We start from the raw sequence: 18,867 nt of genomic DNA, 5'->3' as shown, positions 1-18,867 counted from the left end.
TTGAGAACCACTGACCTAGAGGGTTTCTACACAGGTCCCTAAGCCTTCAGTGTGGACCACTCTCCTCCCACAGAGCCCATGCAGACAGACCCAATGCCTAGGCTGGAAACAGGCTAGGACCCCTGAGGGTAGACTGACCACCGAGCCGCATCCCCAACCCCGTGGCCAAAACTGTCTTCAGAACAGATCTGAAGCTGCTGATGGCCTGGGTTAGCAAACCTGGGATGCGTACTACCTCTCCCTCAGCTGCCGATGGCTGGCCAGGAATGAAAGGGAGTCGGGTGTGTTAGTTCTGAGTGAAGCCCATTTCCCTAGCCTCTCAATGCCGGGGGAATTAGTGTATGTAAGGGCAGGAGTGTGGCATCTCCTGGAACAAGGGGATCAGGCAAAGCCTGGCTCCAGCTGCTGCGGCCGTGACCATCACTGGCCCAGCCTGGGTGGTGGGATGTTCCAAAGTGACCATGTTTCACAATCCAACTGAGTTCTATGCCTCCTCTAACCAGGAAGTACTGGTGACAAGCCTCAACCAACAGTGTGGCAAAGATGACATCAGACCACTTCCCCAGCTGGGTCACAGGCAGGCCTTGTGTGCTTCTGATTGGGGGACACTGACTTAGAGATCAGCTTCCATGCTGAGGAAGTCCCAGCAGCCCCCAGGAACCCAGGCCCAAGCTGCGCCTGTGCTAACAGGCCAGGCAGGCTTGAAAGAGTGCTATCTTGGAGCAGCCCCCGATAATTTGGTGGAGGTTTCCGACCCAGTGAGCTTTCTCAGTACTTGTCTGAGAAGCCTGAGCGGGGACCAGCCCATTTAAGCACAGGTCTGCAGCACCTGTTTATACTATAAAGGTGGGACCCATGCCCCTTCCCATTCAAAGTCTGAACCAAGTTAGGGTCCTTGCCAGGGATGGTCCCTCCATGGGCATGCAGCCAGGCAAGGCTGGCTGGCGTAGCTGTTATTAAGCATGTTCAGTTTCACTGGACTAGCTTAACTCCAGCCAATGAAGCCATGACCATGGGCCCTGGCTACTTTGCCCAACTTCAGAGTTTCAACCCATGGCTGGCCTTGCCTATACTACGCTAAATAGGGACACTAGCCACTGGCATGTGGGAGTGAGGGACAGGCTGAGGTGACCAGAGCTGGGGAAGCAGCTGCACTCAGTCAAGGACTGGATGGGTGCAAGTGGATGGCTGGGAGGAAGCCCATCAGTTTAGTCCAGGCCCATAGCTGCAGAACATCAGGCAACAGACAAGTGAATCCAAAGTCACCTGTTTATTGGTGGATGGGACTAACTGGGCAGGGGGTCTATGAGTCACAGTCCTCAGGAACAGCAGCTGTGATGATGAGTGAAGGCTCCAGGACGCTGGGGCTGGCAAAGCTCTCCTCCGCACAGAGTCTCTGGCTAGGGAGCTGGGAGGCCAGGCCGCCCTGGGTCAGGGACTCTACGATGACCTCTGCAGAGCCCATCTCCAGGTCTGCAGGCGGCTGGAGTGCCACCACCACCATCTTCTCATCCTCAATGACCAGGTTCCGGAGCTTGCGCTGCCGTGGATTGTAGTTTTCCACTCTATCGTGGATCTCCATGTGCCTCCGCAGGTGAGCCTGTGGGGAGTGGAAAGCTCAGGGCTGGGGACAGAACGCAGAGGGGGCAGGAGACCGGGGGCCTGGCCTACCTGCCGAGTGAACTTGTAGCCACATTCGGTGCATTCAAACTTCCTCACACCCTTGTGTCGTCTGACGTGCACACGTAGCTGTTCCACGGCTGTGGGAGGAAGGGGGCCACTGGCATTAGGAGAAGGGGACATGGCAGGGACAGGACGGAGATGGGAGACAAGGCATCCCAGGGCCTAAGGGGCAGGAGGTGGCACTTGGCAGGGTCTCCCCCACTCCAGGCTCTACAGCACCACACTGAGGCCACCATTGCCCAGGTCCAGGACGCCCTGCCGCCACCTCCACTGTCACAGCAGGTCCACTCATCTCTCTCAGCACATGGAAGACAGAACCCTGATGGCTGGAAGGTTCTAAGCAACACTGGGAAGCCACTGTTGCCCTCCTACTCAGGTAGGCAGGAAATGGAAGCCAGGCCCTCTGTTCTCTCACAGCTGGCCTGCTGGCCCTCTTACCTTTGAAGGTCTTGCCACAAATCTGGCAGAAGTGAGGCCTGCCCTCCTGGTGGCGACTGGCCACATGCCTCAGAAGCGGGCCCTTCTCAGTGAAGCGCTGCTCGCAGAACTCACACCTGAAAGGCCTCTCCCCCGTGTGGGTGCGGTTGTGCTTGTCCAGACTGGCTGTGGGGGACAAGGTGGTGCTCAGTTGCTGGCCTGAGCCCCGGGGAAGGAGGGGACAGGCCTGCCTCACCTTGGGTGCGGAAGGTCTTGCCACAGAGGTGGCACTGGAAAGGCTTCTCGCCTGTGTGTGTGCGAAGGTGCATGTTGAGATTTGCCTTCTGGGTAAAAGCATGGCTGCAGAACTCGCAGACATAAGGTCTTTCATTCCTGTTCAGAGAGGGACACAAGGCGGAGGCCATAACTGGGGGAGGCCACCTGCTTTCAGTCATTTGTTAGAGCTGGAAGGTGCTGAGGTATAGGGCTTGGGTGGTTCCACACAAAGGACACCACCACCATTCCCAGCAGCAAAGGAGACGTCTACAGATGAGGGGGTCAGGAAAGTGAGGCAAGGAAGGTCCTCACCTGATCCCTCCCCACTAGCCTAACAAGCCTGCCCGCCTCCCACCCCCACCGTGGAAAGGCTGCAGGCACCAGATGCTGCTTCCTGGACCACCGTGCAACGGGGCCACACTCCGGCAAGGGAAGGGCTCGTACCTGTGCTTGGCCTTGATGTGCATCTGCAGACCGTTGCGGCTTGAGGCCCGGTGCCCACACTCTTCACACACAAACAGCTTTTCTCCACGGTGCTTAAAAGCCTCGTGCAGCTGCAGTTCTGTCCTGGACAGGAAGCACTTGGCACACGTGGGGCACTGCAGGCGGTTGAGACGGGCAGAGGGGGTGGTGCCAGGTGAGGACAGGGCTGGGCTGCCCAGGAGCCACAGGTGCCCCAGCCCCGCCTGGCACTTACTGCATGGGGCTTGGGGGCTCCGTGCAGCTTGATCATGTGACTCTGCAAGTCCTTCTTCTGCATGAACTGCTGGGAGCAGGAGGAGCACTGAAACAAGAGGCCCAGTCAGCCTCAGCACCCTGCACCATCAGTGCCTTGCTGTCAGGTCATGGTGAAGAAGGGCCTAACCCAAATGCCAGGACAGTCCCCAGTCTGCTGAAGGGGGACTCCCTAGAGGGGCAATGCTCAGCCATCACTCCAGGCCCAGAGAAATGTTGAGCACGGGTGGCTAGAGAAGTGTCCCTGTCTATACGGTGTCACTGGATGGACAAGGGAGGCAGGCTTCGAGGGAGAGGTGCCAGATACCACCCTAGGCAAAGGGACCCACATCCCCACCCAGGCGGTGACCTCGGCCTGACCTTGTAGGGCATTTCCCCCGTGTGAGACACCATGTGCACCCGCAGCTCCATCCTCCTGCGGAAGGTCTCCCGGCACACGGAGCATGTGAAGACCTGGCAGTGTGAGGGGCAAGCAGGGCCAGCATCAGCGAGGGCCTCTGCCTGCGACGGCAGCCTCTGCAGGGGCTTCCACACGCTGCTGGGAAGTGTCTGCCTGGGGTAAGGGATGCTGGGGTAGGAGAGGGCAACATGTAACCTGCCTGCCTTAACCATCACAGAGCACTGTCCACAACCACACACCAGACCCTTCTCATCTCCACACAGGTGGGGGAGGGGGCAGCTGCTACTGTCTCTAGGAAGAGAAGGGTGGGGTTTAGCCAAACACTACCCACCTGTGGCAGGGGGGCATGCAAGGCAGCCCCTCCCAGCAGCCACCCCCACAAACACTTTCCTTGCTCCAAAGCCCAAGATGGAGCTAACCCAAAACATCCCCCCAGGGCTTATCCCCTGTGCCCTCTGAACAAGTGTCCCCTTGTACTAGAATGTGGATGTGATGGCATCCAAGGCCCCTGCAGCTCCTATTTTATAACCCTGTAGCATTTCCTGGGGGTCCTTCCCAGATGGCACGAGGACACAGGTCGGTCACTGGGCTGCTGCCCACAATTACTTGGCCCAATTCCCAAGTACCTGTTCTGAGCGGTTCATGCAATTCCGGGCTTCATGCTCCAAGAGGTTCTCCTTGCGAAAGTAACACTTCCCACATTTGGGACACTCAAAGGGTTTCTCCCCGGTGTGTTTCCTGCCAAGAAGAGAGGCCACAGCGTTGCGGGGGGCCAAGAGGCTGTCCCGCCTCTCGGGCGCTCGGGAGCCCTCCCACTCCTGATACAGACCTATGCTGGGGCATAGGTGTCCTGAGGCCAGCCAGGGCTCACCAAGAAGGCTCAGTGACCCCCAAGTTGGACATGCAGTGGAAAGATCAGAAATCCCCTCCAGTGTAGAGACCCTCAGGAAGAGAAGAAACAGCCATGGCGGGACAGGTGGGGACCGGCAGCCAGCCCTACTTGCACCAGCCTCATTCCATGGGTGCTTTAGAGCTAGCTGACTGGCACAGCCTGGTTGGCACCAACCTCCTCCCTGTGAGCTCCACGTTCAGCCACATGGTAGGCAGGCAGGCAGGCAGGCAGACAGACAGGTGATATGGCTCAGTGCACAAAAGCACTTGGCTGCCAAGCCAGAGGATCCAAGTTCAATCCCTGAGACCCACGTGGTGACAGAAAAACCACTCCCACAAGTTGTGCTCTGACTTCCACCCCCACCCCATGAGTAAATAAATAAACAAATGTAAAACACTATGCCCAGATTCTGCTCCCTTCCTCTCACTGATAGCACACTGGCTGCAGCAGCTCTTGGGGTCCCGTGAGTCACCGCTAGGTCCCTGGCTCCCTACCTGTCTCGCCAGCCAGTTCTACTGACTTCAGAAGCCTTTGGAGATAAGGCAGCCCTCATTACCTCTTGGCTCAGTCCTCCAGTGCTTCCTATTTCACACAAGGAGGACATGGGCGGCCTGAGTGAACTAGCCAGCCCCTCACTGGCCTTGCTCTGAAGTCCTTGTCTGCCCTCACCCCTCACACTAGTCACGCTTACTCCAAGCCCAGGACATTACTGCTAGCTCTGTTCCCAGCAGGAGGCTCTCCCCAGTGAATGGCTTCCTTACCTTTCAGCCTAGGCAGGTGGCAGAAGCCTGTGATGTATCCCAGCTACTTGGTTTAGATCCCACCTGCCCCCAGCACTAGGCTCATGTGTTAGGCAAGTATATTCCCTGCCCATTCCCAGCTACTCCAAGCTAAGGCAGAAGGATCACCAACTCCAGGCCAGCCCAGGTAATTTAGTAAGGCCCATGTCACTGAAAAAGGGCTAGGGATGTAGCTCCGTGGCAGAGGAACACTGCAGATCACGGGGTAGGGGGTAGGCTCCCTGCCTTCTTATAGTCCCCAGGCCACAGTTTTCAGAAACTGACCCTATGCAGTACACTCCAAAACCAATGCCTAGGTCCCACTCTCCTTCTACCCCTCCCTCAAACATGGTCTGACACTCTGTAGCCCCAACTGGCCTGAACCTCACAGGAGGTGCCAAACAGCAGGCATGAGCCAGCAACTTGGTCTCTGTCTGTCAGCTTCATTCTAAATCTCAGCTTCCTCTTTTCTCCAAGTGCCACAGAGACCTTAGTTTGGCTCACGTGCTCTAATGGCTCATCTGTCTTGTCACCAAGACAGATGCTTGTCTTGTGCTCAAACAGCTACCAAATCTAAACAAACCCTGATCTCAGAGCGGCGGTAGCTCTGCCTCAGGGCCACAAGCCGAGCTTCCTCTCACCCTCTTCACTCCAATCCCTGCCATGGCAAGGGCCTCAATTTCTATTTTTCTTTTGAGACAGGGTCTCCCTATGTAGTCCTGGCTAGACTAACACTCACTACACAGACTCAAGCTTGCAGCAGTCCTCCTGCCACTACTTTCCAAGTGCTGGGATTACAGAGAAGCACTGCCATTCCTAGATACAATAATCTTGAAGCCATCCATCCCCTCCCAGTTCTCAGGGACATCAGCAAACTACAGACCAAGGAAGGGATGGATGGAGCATGGGCACCTCCTGTGCAGCCAGCCTTGGCTACCTCAAAGCCAAAGCACAGGGATGGCAAATGGGTTCCCACTCCACTCCAGGTGAGCACTAACAGATACCCAGAATATCGTACTGACAACACAGCACGGCTCAACACAACCTAGCTTGGTGGAAAAACGAACAGTCACATAGCTACTGAGCACTCGTGCCAGCACTTGGGAGACAGAGGCAGGCGAATCTCTTTGAGTTCGAGGCCAGCCTGGTCTACATAAGTTTGGGTTACATAGAAAGGTTTAAAAAACAAACAACAACAACAACAAAAAAACACTAAATAGGGAAAGACTCCACAGGTGTATGGGGGGTCCCAGTTAGACAAATAGTCTTCTTACTCCCAGAGCTAATATCCAGTAAGTCTTCTCTTGCTCCCGGAGCTAATAGCCCCAGGAACACAAGCAGCCTCAGTCCTAAGGATTAGCCTCTTGTCACAGCCTTCATTGCCAGACTCCCGGAAGTCCTAGCTCCAGCTCAGGAAGGACCCAGAGGTTTGTCTCACATCTCACGTGGGCAGAAGCCTGTCCACTGTCAAAGTCTACAGTGGGGTGAATGTACTGTTCAGTTGTCCACAAACCCATGATCCACAGGAAGAGGCATGCCAACCAAGCACTATGGGCCTAACACAGAGCCCCCAGTCCCCAACAGAGCCCAAAGGGAAAAGCAAATAGGAAAACAGAGCGTTTACCTGTTGTGGACTTTTAGGTAGTATTTGCTGAGGAACTTTTTATGACATGTGGGACATTCAACCGGCACTGCAGCACCTTTCCTTCCCTCCGTGGGCTCCGCTGCCAGGGACCCCGCACCCAGGGCTGGCTCTGCAGCACAGGGCTTTCCCATTACTTTTGACTTCCGCCTGGTCAGCACAGTCTCGGGCTCAGAACCGGAATCGCCATCCCCGTCGTCCTCAACTTGAACCACTACTTCCCACTAGAGTAGAGGAGGCAGCAGGAGGGGGGAGTGTCACCAAAGGACCAGCAGCAGCTTCAGGGACCCAGGGCAGACCACATGTAAATCTTGGCCTCAGAGGAAAGGGGCTCTATTACCAGGGAGCTGGCCAGGTTTCACCTGTAACCCTGATGCTCACTCCACCCCTAGGATGCTGGCGACTTATGGCTAAGTGCAGCTCACAGAAAGGTCAGCCGAGGCCACTGGCTTCCTATGTTTAACTCCGGAAGTGTCCCTCTTGACCCTTAGGCTTGTCTCCCTAGTTCCTACCCACCAGTAGCATTTACCTCGTTACTCTCGCCCTGCAATGGGGCACCTCTAGCCTCGAAGGGCCTCTGAGGCCCTTTGCAGTCCTCAGATACTTTGTCCTCTGACGGACAAGGCTTCAGAGCCTGCTTGAGTTTCCCACAGAGGAAGGAGGGGCTGCTCTGAGCAGGGGGGTTGAGCTGGGGCTGCTGACTGTCTCTGAACTCCTGATCCTCAGGGGCCAGGCTTAGAGTCCTGAAAACTTCCCCCTCGTCCAAGTCTGTTGGCTCCTTGAGGTGGCTTTTCACATCCTGGGAGGCAGGCTGCTCCCCCAGTCCACTCTGGACACTTGGTGCCTGTCCCACTGAGGTCCTGGGCTGGAAACTCTGACACAGCTCGACAGCCTCTGGCACCCGCAACTCCTTGGCTGCCAAGAGCACCTGATCCCTGTTCCCTGAGGTGAGGGCGAGGTGACCAGTGTAGAAGAAGTCCAGCAGGAGGCCAAAAATCTCAGCAAAACCTGCAGGAAGGACAACGCTGCCCCCTGAGCCGTCCCCATAGATTCTCTGGAAGAAATGGCTGCAGCAGGCCAGGACACTCCAGTGTGCCTTGAACACCAGGCCCCCCACGTCCAGCGTGGCATCGCAGTACTGGCCCTTTTCCCGCTGCTTGTTGAGTTCCTGCAGAACCCTCACGCTGTGCTGCACGAAGGAACCGTCCATGATCTGGAAAGGAAGGCAAACATGACACTCTGGCCAGCCCAATCGAGAAAGCCCTTGGACTGCAGTGAGCTGGACCCTTGCACAGCCTCCTGTGTCGGGACGGATGAAGGCTCGGGTCAAGGTTAGAAGGTGCACGAGGAGCACAGCCGGCGTGGAGTGACAGCCTCAGGGGCGGGGAGTGGCACGGGCTGCCCCGGAGAGCCGAGTGGAAGAGCATGGTGCGGGGCAGGGCCGGGGCAGGGTGCTAGGGAGCAAACAATGAAAATGCAAATCTGGGGACCCACAGGAGTGAGCGCGCTCTGATCGGCCTCACCCCAGGCCGCCGGCGGCTGCGCACGGGTGACCCAAGCCCACGCCGCGCCTGCAAGGCTCCAGCCAGAGCCCGGGGCGGCGGCCACACTCTCGCCAGCGCCCGGGGAGGCTCGCCGGCTCCCTCCCGCGCCCTCCTCACCCGGCCGGTCCTCCGGGCTCACACCGGCCGCACGGCTCCGGGACACACACTTCCACCGCCCACAAGTAACTACTGCCCGGCCCACTGCGCGGAGACGCCGCCGTCGCCACGCCGGATGTGACGTTGGGGCGCGCCGGCCAGAACCCGACGCCTTGGGGGGGAGCGTAGGACTCTCATTTCCCCGCCCCGAAAGGCGGAGCCTCAGAGGAAGACCAATGGGCCGCGTAGGGGGCGGGGCCAGGCCTGAATCCTAATGAGCGCTGGGGCTCCTTCCCGGAGTCGCCTAGCAACGTCAAGCTGGGCGCTAGGTTCCGGCTCCCGCCGATTGAAGTGTGCGGTCCCGAGTCCCCCTTCCTCCCGCCTCCCCGCGCCCCGGCCCCGGCCCCGGCCCGGAAGCGCAGCCAGAAAGCCACACACACAATTCACGTCTTTATTAGGCAGGATTCTTCTGTGTCCTTGCACATTGCAAGCCATGGCCGAGCTCTCCCAGACACCTCCGCCCCGCTGGATCTGCTGCTTGGAGGACAACAAGCGGGGCTTCCGGTCTGCCCCGCCCCAACAGCCGCCACCCACCCACCCCAGGGTCAGGTAGAGCCGCTGCGCCTCGTGTAGTCCAGAATGGAGGCCTGAAAGTGTTCGGCGTTGTTGAGGTCCGGGCGGCAGAGAATCACATAGCACTTGGGGAGGAAGTAACCGCTGAAGCCGCCACTCAGAGTGGCCAGCCCGGCCATCACATAGACGGCCGGCAAGTAGCTGCCCTGGTAAATGATGGACGTGGTGAAGAAGGCGATCCAGGATACGAAGTTGAGGAGCAGGCTGAAGGTGACACATTTGGCTTCGTTATAGTTCTCCGGCAGCTCCTTACCCAGGTAGCTGCAGGCAAAGGTGCTGACGGAGAGGAGGATGTTGTGGGTGAACGCCAGCAGGAAGCCCGCAGAGTTGACTTCTGTGCACTCGAGAATCACCAGATGGGGGAAGCGCTGGTATTCCCTGGTGGGCAGTGGGGTCCACACTGCAAGCCATAGGACACAGATGAGCAAGTGGACCGTGGAGCTGGCAGTGACAGACAGACCGGCACCGTGGTTTTGGGCCCAGGTGTGGTAGAATGTGGGTACCTTGGTGGAGAACTTGAAGATGATGACCAGTTGGAAGGAGCGGATTGTCAGGCAGGAGAGGAAGACGGCAAAACCGAGAGAAAAGAGGGGCTGCCGCAGCAAGCATGTGGGCACCGTGGGCTCCCCGAAGAAGCCATAGAAGCTGCAACTCCCCGCAGCCAGGGAGCCCAGCATGAGGAAGCACAGCCTGCCCCCGGCTGACCTCACCACAGGCGTGTGGAGATGCCTTGCAAACAGGCCAGTGGTCCCAACCAGCAGCAGCAGCAGTAGTGTGTTAGCTGTTAGTAGCACCAGAGAGATGGGCTCCTGCCAAGCCAAGAACTCCACGGTGCGTGGGAAGCAAGTCGTGCTTCCCTCGGGTGCCCATTCTTCTTTTGCACAGGGCTGGCAGATGTGGAGATCTGAAAGGAAGGAGAGGAGGGCGGTCGTTCAGGCCTGTCAGAGGCTGGGACAGCTGCACCTTGGCTGGCAGCATTTGGGGCCATAGTGAGAGTGGAGCCTAGTACAGCCACAGGCTAAGCACAGACTCAAAAGGTCTGTTTTGTAAGACTCAGGGTCCCAAGGAGGGTTGGCAAACAGAGAGCTTTAAGATTTGATCATAGCGACCAGCTTTGACGTTAAGGCATATTTGCCTGTCTCTTCGCCATTTCCATCAACCAGATCCACCCTCTGGGCATCTACTCCAAGAGGCCTGAGTCCTGACTCTCCCGTCACCACTGAGATATTAAAAGGGAACAGTGTGTCTCCCTGGTGTCTGAGCTCCAAGCTGAGTCCATAGCTCCTGCTGTGCTTTCTTTGAGTCACCAGATGGAGTGCACTGGCCACCTTCCGTGGCAGATATGCCAGCATCTACCGTTAAACCAAACGTCAATTCAGGGACTTCATACAAACAGAACAGCACAAAAGAGCCAAATGTCTTTGGATAAAGACGTTGCATTTAGGACAAGATTCATCTGTGGAAGCTGGGGGTGGGGGGTGCTCTGACAGAGGACACACCTAGGTCTAACACTTCCAGGTGGTTACAGGTGAGCAATCAGAATTCAGCCTCCTGGCAAGGGTCCTCCAACCTATGTCTGACTGGCAGGAGTGAACTGGAGCCCTGGTGTGTAGACAAATTTCTGTCCCACTGGGCTGCTGCCATTTGGCCCCAAATAAACACACAGAGGCTTCTACTAATTATAAACTGTTTGGCTGATGGCTTAGGCTTTTTATTGCCTTGCTCTCTCAATTATTAACCCATTTCTTTTTTTAAAAAAAAAAGATTTTATTTATTATGTATACAACATTCTGCTTCCATGTATATCTGCACATCAGAAGGGGGCACCTTCTGATTCATAAGGAATGGTTGTGAGCCACCATGTGGTTGCTGGGAATTGAACTCAGGACCTCTGGAAGAACAGTCGGTGATCTTAACCCCTGAGCCATCTCTCCAGCCCCTATTAACCCATTTCTATTAATCTAAGTATTTGGACATGGTCTTATCTTACCGGAGAAGGGTCCAGACCTGTTACTCCTTCCTCTGCTACATGGCGTCTCCTCTCGACTTCTCACTGCCTCCTCTCCCAAGAATTCTCCTCCAACTCATAGCCCTGCCTACTGGCTACCAGCCAATCAGTGTCTTATTCATCAAACAATAAGAGAAACACATATACAGAAGGACATCCCCCATCACTGGGTACTGGGTCACTCACCCACTCAGTGTTCACTCACCACTCTTTTTTAAGATTTATTTTTATTTATTATGTATACAGTGTTCTGCCTGCAGGCCAGAAGAGGGCACCAGGCCTCATTATAGATGCTTGTGACCCACCATGTGGTCACTGGAAATTGAACTCAGGACCTCTGCTAGAGCAAGCAGTGCTCTTAACCTCTGAGCCATCTCTTCAGCCCCCTCACTCACCACTCTTGTTGAGAAAGGTCCCAGCCTCACAGGGAATGCACTCGAAGCAACAATGGTGGGAGCCCACAACCACTCTGTGGTGCCCTTCAAGACAGTCTGTGGTACACACAGATGTAGGCACCTGTAAGAAGTCACAGTGGTTCACAATCACACAGAGGAGCCCCAGTCAAGGGACAGCTCACACGACCCACAGGAAAGAGATCTCTGCACCTCTGCCCTCCAGGTTCATGCTCAGAGCAGGGCCCTGGACATGGCCGCTGGGAATATAGAGCCGTCTTTGGTAATGACCATGTCCCCATTACCTGGTTGTTCTTTCCATGCCACTGGATTTTCGTCTTATTTATGTCTAGCTGAACTGGAGACACTGAAGCAGAGCCAATGACCTCAAAAGTCCATTCAGGCCCATTCCAGTCCCAGGAGATGATGTTATAGCCACCTAGAGGGTCCCCATTGTCATCAAACGCCACTGTATCCTTCTGCAGAAGGAAATTCACCTTGTAGATCTGCTGCAGAAGCTGCAACAGACAGATGTCATGAAGCCACCAGAGACCACACAGACCCAGGCAGCCCTGGAAGCAAGCAGAGGCTCTCTGTGTTCCCTCCCACCTATAAGGCCTGGTTCCTTCTTCTGCAATCTGTTCCCACTCCTCCTAGGAATCCCCTTGACTCCTGATCAGCTTCCTGAGAGAACTCTAATAAAGAACTCTTTTGCAGACATTTTTGGCCTTTGATATCTTTGGGGGCATGGTGGGTAGGAGAAGACAAGGCTCAAAGAGGAGGACCATTTATCCAAGAGAAGACCTGTATTCACTGGCTCCTCAGTTAGTCGGTGGACTCACACTGCCAGGGTTGGCTGATCTCCTGGATGCAGAAGCCCTGGCTGCATTATCTTACCTGCCAGGGGTAGACTGGGCCCCTGGAACAGGTCTCAGAGGTACATCCCAGGAGCTGGTGGAGGCCATGGGCCACAGCGTACACGGCCTGGTACACATTGTAGGCAGCACTCATGGAGAAGGCTCCAAGCCAGGGCATGCTTTGTGTCGTGAAAGTGTGGCACTCTCGGCACAGCTGGTTAGTACTGCACCAGGATCCCTCTGGGCAAGACCTGGGGGAACCCTTTACCTCCCTAATATAAGACTCTTCAAACTCCTTCAAGCCAGGGACACGTCTTCGCTGGATGGCCACCCCCAGCACTGTCCCAATGCCCTGGATCCCCGGCACTTTGGTGATGTACGTGGAGATGGCCCAGTCCTCCGAGGCGATCCACACCTTGCCAGTCAGGTTGGCCAGCACCACAGACATGAAGAACACTCTGGCCAGGTACCGGTTAGAGAAAACCACAATCACGGTGGTCCTGGCTTGAGCCAAGCGGTGAACCATTTGCTGCATTTTCGGGTCACCCACTTGGGCAGAAAAAGGAACGATGTCCTTGAAGGCAATGCAGATGCCCTGTGGCGCGGCCAATTCTTCCAGTGCTTGCACGCCCAGCTGCCCATAATCACCATAGCTGCCGATGAGTGAGATCCAGACCCACCCGAAACTCCGAAGCAGCAGCACCATGGCCTCCACCTGGTGCTTGTCACTGGGGATGGTGCGAAGAAAAGATGGGTACTGCCGCTTGGTGCTCAGCGCCACACTGCTGGCCTCATAGCTGATCTGTGCGGAGGGGAGGGATTCCACTCAGTGAGATCAGCAACACCAGCCTTGGCCGAAGCCCCGCCCCCACAGTCCCCACCCAGACTGGGGCGGGTGCAGGCCCAGAGGGGAGGTTCCTCCAGGGAGTTCCAGGAGGTGTGAGGATCTGCCTAGTGACCAAGCGAAAAGGACATGTCATTTAAACATGGAACAAATCCTTTCCTGACCCCATGAGTAGGACAGGGCAGGAGACCTGAACTCTCAAGCTGAGGGGCTCACTTGTGTCCTGCACACTGTGAAGAGTGACATGTTCTGACTCAAGTGTGAAGAGGCTATCTCTAATTCAAATGGAAATGCTGGACAGGACTAGAGCAGGGGCCGAAAAAGCACCTGTGTGTGGGGGTTGGGGGCTTCGGGAGCGGGTACTCTGAAAAAGGTGAAAGATTTAACCAGGTGCCACCAGGAGGGTCAGGAGTTCAAAGCTACCCTAGACTCTAACACAACTACAGGGTCAACTTGGACTACAAGAGACCCTGTCTCAAAAAGCCAAAAGAGAAAAGATGAGCCAGGTGGTGGTGGTACATGCCTTTGATCCCAGGACTCAAGAGGCAGAGGCAGGCGGGATCTCTGAGTTCAAGGCCAGCCTGGTCTACAGGTCTAGTTCCAGTGCTACAGAGTGAGACCTGATGTCAAACCAATCAGTCAACCAAACAAACAAACACACAAGCAAAAATCAAAAGGACAGGGTTTCTCCATGACGGGTGAAGCATGGAGGCTGGAAGCAGCTGGGGGAAGACGCAGGTAGAAGACTGGACAGCAGCCATGGCGGGCAGGACGCTGGCACCCTGACTAGAGAGCAGGGACTGCCCAGCCTAGCCTCCCACTGCCCCCCACCCTAGACTTGTAGATGGGATCCCTGAGGCTAGGCTTACCATGGGCATCAGGAAGGGGCCCAGCAGGGAAGCAGTGGTGACAGCATGGTCAGTGTTGTCAGGCCCGATAAGTGCCACCACCTTGGAGGAATAGTTGTGAAGATCTCTCTGCATCTCTAGGTGGCCCGTCCCCCGCTGGGCGAGCACCCTCAGTGTGGCATACACATTGGCAGACTCTGAGCACACATCGAACAGCTCATACCCCAGGGAGATGTTGGGAAGCAAGGCTGTGGAGTTGTTTATCTCCTCAATGCTGAAACGCATGGCCTGGAAAAGGTGGTAGCCATGGCCATTGAAGCTGTTGGGTCTGCAGGGAAAGACCAGGGAGAACTGAGACGGTTGAAGCTCCCACCACCACCACCACACACCAGACCCTCACCTCCTGCATCCCCGGCTTTGAGAGCAAAAAGGAACACTGAGATTGTCTGTCTACGCCAACACCAGCCTGAAACACCTCGGCCCAGGTTCTCTGAATTGAGACTAACACACATTACGCAGTGCAGTGTCTTTATTGTACGTACGAAGTTTTCTGCTCTCACGGGAACATGAAGGGCTAATACCTTTCATCCTTGGCTTCTGTTCCGAGGGAAGCATCAGATCAGTGTCTTTTTACATTGGACTGTGTAGGGATCCTTGATTACCTAAACACTTGCATTAGTTTTTCTAATAAATTGTTCAATGTTTTTTGGCTTGGCGTTAGAATAGAATTTCCAGTAATTTCAGAAATGGCCCTGAGCATACTTTTACTATTTATACTATATATTTGAAGTAGTGTTCTCTACAATGTATCAATTCTAAAAAAAAAAAAAAAAAAAAAAAAAAAAACATTCTGGGTACAGAAGTGCCACACATTCAGCTGAGATTTCTTTATGTAAAAATAAATAAGGGCTGGAGAAATGACTCAGCACTTAAGAGCACTGGCTACTCTTCCAGAGGTCCCAGGTTCAAATCCCAGTAGCCACATGGCAGTTTAAAATTGTAACTCTGGTTCCAGGGGATCTGACACCTTCATATGACACCTTCAATGCACATGAAATAAAGTTAAATAAATTATGAAAAATAAATACATTCATTTCATTACTATTAGAGTCTGTCTTCTATCTTTCCTTCTTCCTTCCTTTTTTTTTTTTTTTTTTGAGGTAGGGTATCTATCTCTGTGTGGTAGCTCTGGCTGTCTTAGAACTTGTTGCTCTATACATCAAGCTGGTCTCAGACTAACAGAATCCACCACCTGAGTGCTGGGATTAAAGGCATGTGCTACCATGTCCAAATATATACCTATTTTGTATACCTGAAGTCATATTAAAATTTCTTAGGAGGTGGCCAGTGTGTTTGTTGTTGGGGGCGGGGTGGTGACGCACGCCTTTAATCCCAGTATTTGGGAAGCAGAGGCAGGTTAGTGAGTTTGAGAATAACCTGGTCTACAAAGCAAGTTCCAGGACTGTTATACAGAGAAACCCTGTCTTGAAAAACAAAACAAGTCAGGCATTGGTGGTGCACACCTTTCCTTTAATCCCAGCACTCGGGAGGCAGAGGCTGGTGTATCTCTGTAGTTAGAGACCAGCCTGGTCTAGAGTTAGTTCCAGGACAGCCTCCAAAGTCACAGAGAAACCCTGTCTCGAAAAAACAAACAAAAAAAAAAAAAAAAAAGAAAAAAGAAAGAAAAAGCCATGCCTTAAAGAAACAGGGTTAACATATATGCACATACACACACTCACACGCACACAAGCATGCACGTACACAGGAGGTTTACATTAAGGAACTGGCTCACATTACTGTGGGAGTTATTCAGTTCAAAACTTGTAGAGCTAGCCAACAGCCTAGCCAGTCAGCTGACTCTGAGGGCAGATGGAGACTGTAGTCCCGATTCTGAGGGCAGAATCTCTGATTTCCAGGATCTCAGTCTTCCCTCTGGGGCTTTAAATGGATGTGTGAGGCCCACTTACTGTTGACGGACAACCTATTTTGTTCAGCCTGTCAGTTTAAATGTTATCCCAGCAGAAACATACTTACAGTCACACCTATCAGTTTAAATGTTATCCCAGCAGAAACATACTTACAGTCACATCTATCAGTTTAAATGTTATCCCAGCAGAAACATACTTACAGTCACACCTATCAGTTTAAATGTTATCCCAGCAGAAACATACTTACAGTCCCATCTAGATTATGTTTGAGCCAACAATCCTAAGCACCATCTCTTGGACAAACTGAATGTAATGTTACATTATATCTGCCTCACCAGGTTCAACCTAGGCTGATTGTCTTCTCTTTTGGTAGCTGCTCTCAACAGGGACATGACGCTGAGGACATGACTCAACCCTGCTGCATGTCCCACTCTCCAACCCTCTGCCTTCTACAAGATTCCCCCATTGCTTCTCTCACTCCTGTCCCCCAAATATATTGAGAGACTCAGTACTTCTTTCTTCAACACAGAGTCCTTCGGTTTTACAAAACTAGTTTCCTTCCTTCCTTCCTCTTTCCTTCCTCCCTCCCTCTCTCTTTTTCTTTCTTCCAAGACAGAACTAGCTCAAACTCAAACTCACAGAGATCCACCTGCCTCTGCCTCCACAGTGCTGGGATTAAAAGCCAATTTTCTTTTGTCCTTCCCAAAACCTGTCTTCTAAGCCCAAGTTTCCTCTCCCCAGCCTCCTATCTGCAGCTCTTTGGCCTAGTCCTCACAGGCCAGGGCTTCTAGAACCTGACTTCCTGGCCAAGTCAGGCAGTCATCATGTGCCAAGTTTCTCACAGCCTGTTGTGAGATCCCTCTGGACCTCCCTTCCCGACATGAGACTTTCATGGACTGTGAGTGGCCATCTTTAAAAGGAGACCCATGGGGAACTCCACTTGCCAGCCACAGAAAAGCCAGGAGAGTTGAACAGAGTTACAACTCACTCTACCAGCAAAACCAAGAGAACATATTGGAATACAAATAATAATATACAGAAGAAAAAACAATATAACATGTTGTGATATAAATAAGTAGCATCCTAAAGTAGAAACCGATGGACTTGTTCAGCTACCAGCTTGACTTCAGTCCTTATACATTAGTGGGGAAGGGTTGGGCCAGAACTCAACAGGCAGCCCAGAGGTAAGCAGAGGAGCCCTTGTGTTCCACCAAACAAATGAGTCTCTCTCTCTCTCTCTCTCTCTCTCTCTCTCTCTCTCTCTCTCTCTTTTTCTCTCTCTCTCTCTCTCTCTCTCTCTCTCTCTCTCTCTCTCTCTCTCTCTCTCTCTCTCTCTGTGTGTGTGTGTCCCCTCTCTTCTTTTGCCCCTCCCCTCTCTCTCTGACAGGTTTTCTAGCCTAGGCTGGCCTCAAACTCACTCTGTAGCTGAGGGTGACCTTGAACTTCCAATTTTTGTGCCTTCACCTCCCCAGTAAAGCACATGCAGCAACCACCAAATTCAGCTGGTGTGGTGCTGGAGATTAAACCCAGGGCCTCGTGTACTCTAGGCAAGCTCCAAACTGACTGAACTACATCCCCATCCCACTAAGCAACAGCTCTGCTGGTCCCTACTCACCTGTCACACCGTGTCACTTGGGGTCTGTGTCTCACCTGCAGGCAGTCTGAATGGAGAGCAAAGAGGCCCCCAAGGAGGTAATCCCCTGGGAGGCTGAAGCCAGGAGAGGACTCTGTCTTGTGGCAGCTGTAAGCCCAGCAGAAAGCAATGGGGAGCTGCAGACTGAGCAGGTAAGCTGCCCAGACAAACATGCTGGCCAGATGCCCCTGTGCCTAGCATGGCTGAGCACACCTCTGAGGAGGCAGGCTGCTTAAATACAATGAGTGACAACTGCCCAGATGCTCCATAACTTCATGCCCCTGGAAGGGGTGGGACTGGAGTCCCTTGTAGAAAGGCGGTTGGCCTTCCGGGCTGTGGTCTCTCTCAGGAACTGGGCAGGGCCAGGGCATGGATGCAAACCAGGTGGCCCCCTGAGACCCCTCCTCTGGACGGCTGTGGTTTCCGTCCTTGCTCTGGTTAGAGAAGGGAGGCCTGACGTTTTTCTGGGAGGAGAGGGGAGACTGAAGGTCAGGGTTACTATCAGGGCGCTCGGGGCTTTTTTCTTTTCCATCTGTCCGTTTGTTTGAGGTGGTCTCTTGCTCTGTTATCCAGGTTGGCTTTGAACTCCTCTCTCTCTCCACTGGAGATCCTCCACTGGCATCCTCCACTGGCATCCTCCACTGGAGGGGAGGATCTTCCAGTAGTAAGATCAGTCAGTGTCTCCGGAGAGTTACAGAACTTAGTGTGTCTCATCAGTACGCCCGAGACTTGCGCCTCGTTAGTTAGTATCCAGCCATTCAAAGTGTTAGTTAATCGTCACGGTTTAACCATCAGCCAGAAGTCAAATGTATGCAAACCCAGCTTATGCAAATAGACCGAATTTGTTTAAAACGCCAATCCTGGATTCTTTTTTTTTTCTTTTTTCTGCAGGAAGAAAAAGAAATCCCAGGTGGATTTCCTGCGTGGCGGCCCTGCGGCTAAATCCAGGGGTTTCGGCTCGCCCTCTCCAGCCGGCCAGGGTGGGGTTTTGCATAATGCAAACCGGGCCCTGGGTGGGACAGCAAAGCTGCCCCAGGCGCGCCGCGCAGGGCTCCCGCTCTCACCGTGCTTCGGGGTCCGGCCGGGAGAGGGCGCCAGCCGCCCCGCACGGCTTCCTCTGGGGGCGGAGCGACGCAGCCTCGCGAGATCGTCACGTCGGAAGCGTCCCGGGCAGCATGGCGGATTCGGAGGTGCTGCTCCGGCGGGTCCCGAGCCGCTCCTCCTGGCAGCGGGCTCGCAAGGCCCGGCCCCACCTCCTCC

General features: G+C 54.2%; 2 protein-coding genes across 4 annotated transcripts; both read right to left on the bottom strand.

Moving 5' to 3' along the window:
* Nucleotides 1-1,251: 1,251 nt before the first annotated feature.
* Zbtb48 (zinc finger and BTB domain containing 48) lies at nt 1,252-8,607 on the bottom strand. The gene is made up of 11 exons (XM_027398347.2): nt 8,486-8,607; nt 7,354-8,037; nt 6,807-7,048; nt 4,138-4,249; nt 3,472-3,564; nt 3,074-3,160; nt 2,821-2,975; nt 2,357-2,493; nt 2,122-2,286; nt 1,672-1,760; nt 1,252-1,600 (listed from the first exon to the last, which is right to left on the bottom strand). Exons 2-11 carry the CDS (start codon nt 8,032-8,034, stop codon nt 1,304-1,306), a joined length of 2,058 nt encoding a protein of 685 aa, XP_027254148.1. The 5' UTR covers nt 8,035-8,037; nt 8,486-8,607; the 3' UTR covers nt 1,252-1,303.
* A 294-nt stretch (nt 8,608-8,901) lies between these two features.
* Tas1r1 (taste 1 receptor member 1) lies at nt 8,902-18,796 on the bottom strand. 3 transcript variants are annotated; one of them, XM_035439375.1, is made up of 7 exons: nt 18,672-18,774; nt 17,590-18,492; nt 14,068-14,374; nt 12,395-13,156; nt 11,803-12,015; nt 11,501-11,621; nt 8,902-10,001 (listed from the first exon to the last, which is right to left on the bottom strand). In XM_035439375.1, the coding sequence occupies exons 2-7, from the start codon at nt 17,778-17,780 to the stop codon at nt 9,070-9,072; spliced, it is 2,526 nt and encodes an 841-aa protein (XP_035295266.1). In that variant the 5' UTR covers nt 17,781-18,492; nt 18,672-18,774; the 3' UTR covers nt 8,902-9,069. The 3 variants fall into 3 exon arrangements, with proteins under 3 accessions (XP_035295266.1, XP_027254147.1, XP_027254146.1); XM_027398346.2 differs by lacking the exon at nt 17,590-18,492 and having other exon boundaries at nt 18,672-18,796; XM_027398345.2 differs by lacking the exon at nt 18,672-18,774 and having other exon boundaries at nt 11,803-11,976; nt 17,590-18,636.
* Between the last annotated feature and the right edge of the window lie 71 nt (nt 18,797-18,867).

This window comes from Cricetulus griseus, chromosome 2 (assembly GCF_003668045.3).
Source record: "Cricetulus griseus strain 17A/GY chromosome 2, alternate assembly CriGri-PICRH-1.0, whole genome shotgun sequence".
Classification (NCBI taxonomy): Eukaryota; Metazoa; Chordata; class Mammalia; order Rodentia; family Cricetidae; genus Cricetulus; species Cricetulus griseus.
The sequence above is the reverse complement of the archived record's forward strand: the minus strand, read 5'-3'. Positions and strand labels throughout refer to the sequence as shown.

What these genes read in the sequence shown, in the direction of transcription:
- Zbtb48 (XM_027398347.2), bottom strand. Translation starts at nt 8,034, where the DNA reads ATGGACGGTTCCTTCGTGCAGCACAGCGTGAGGGTTCTGCAGGAACTC. An exon ending in TACCTAAAAGTCCACAACAG is followed by an intron (nt 4,250 to 6,806) that starts GTAAACGCTCTG and finishes TCTTCTTGGCAG; the next exon opens with GAAACACACCGGGGAGAAAC. An exon ending in CACATCAAGGCCAAGCACAG is followed by an intron (nt 2,494 to 2,820) that starts GTACGAGCCCTT and finishes CTCTCTGAACAG; the next exon opens with GAATGAAAGACCTTATGTCT.
- Tas1r1 (XM_035439375.1), bottom strand. Translation starts at nt 17,780, where the DNA reads ATGTTTGTCTGGGCAGCTTACCTGCTCAGTCTGCAGCTCCCCATTGCT. An exon ending in CAAGTGACACGGTGTGACAG is followed by an intron (nt 14,375 to 17,589) that starts GTGAGTAGGGAC and finishes CTTTCCCTGCAG; the next exon opens with ACCCAACAGCTTCAATGGCC. An exon ending in GCCCAGTCTACCCCTGGCAG is followed by an intron (nt 12,016 to 12,394) that starts GTAAGATAATGC and finishes TGTCTGTTGCAG; the next exon opens with CTTCTGCAGCAGATCTACAA.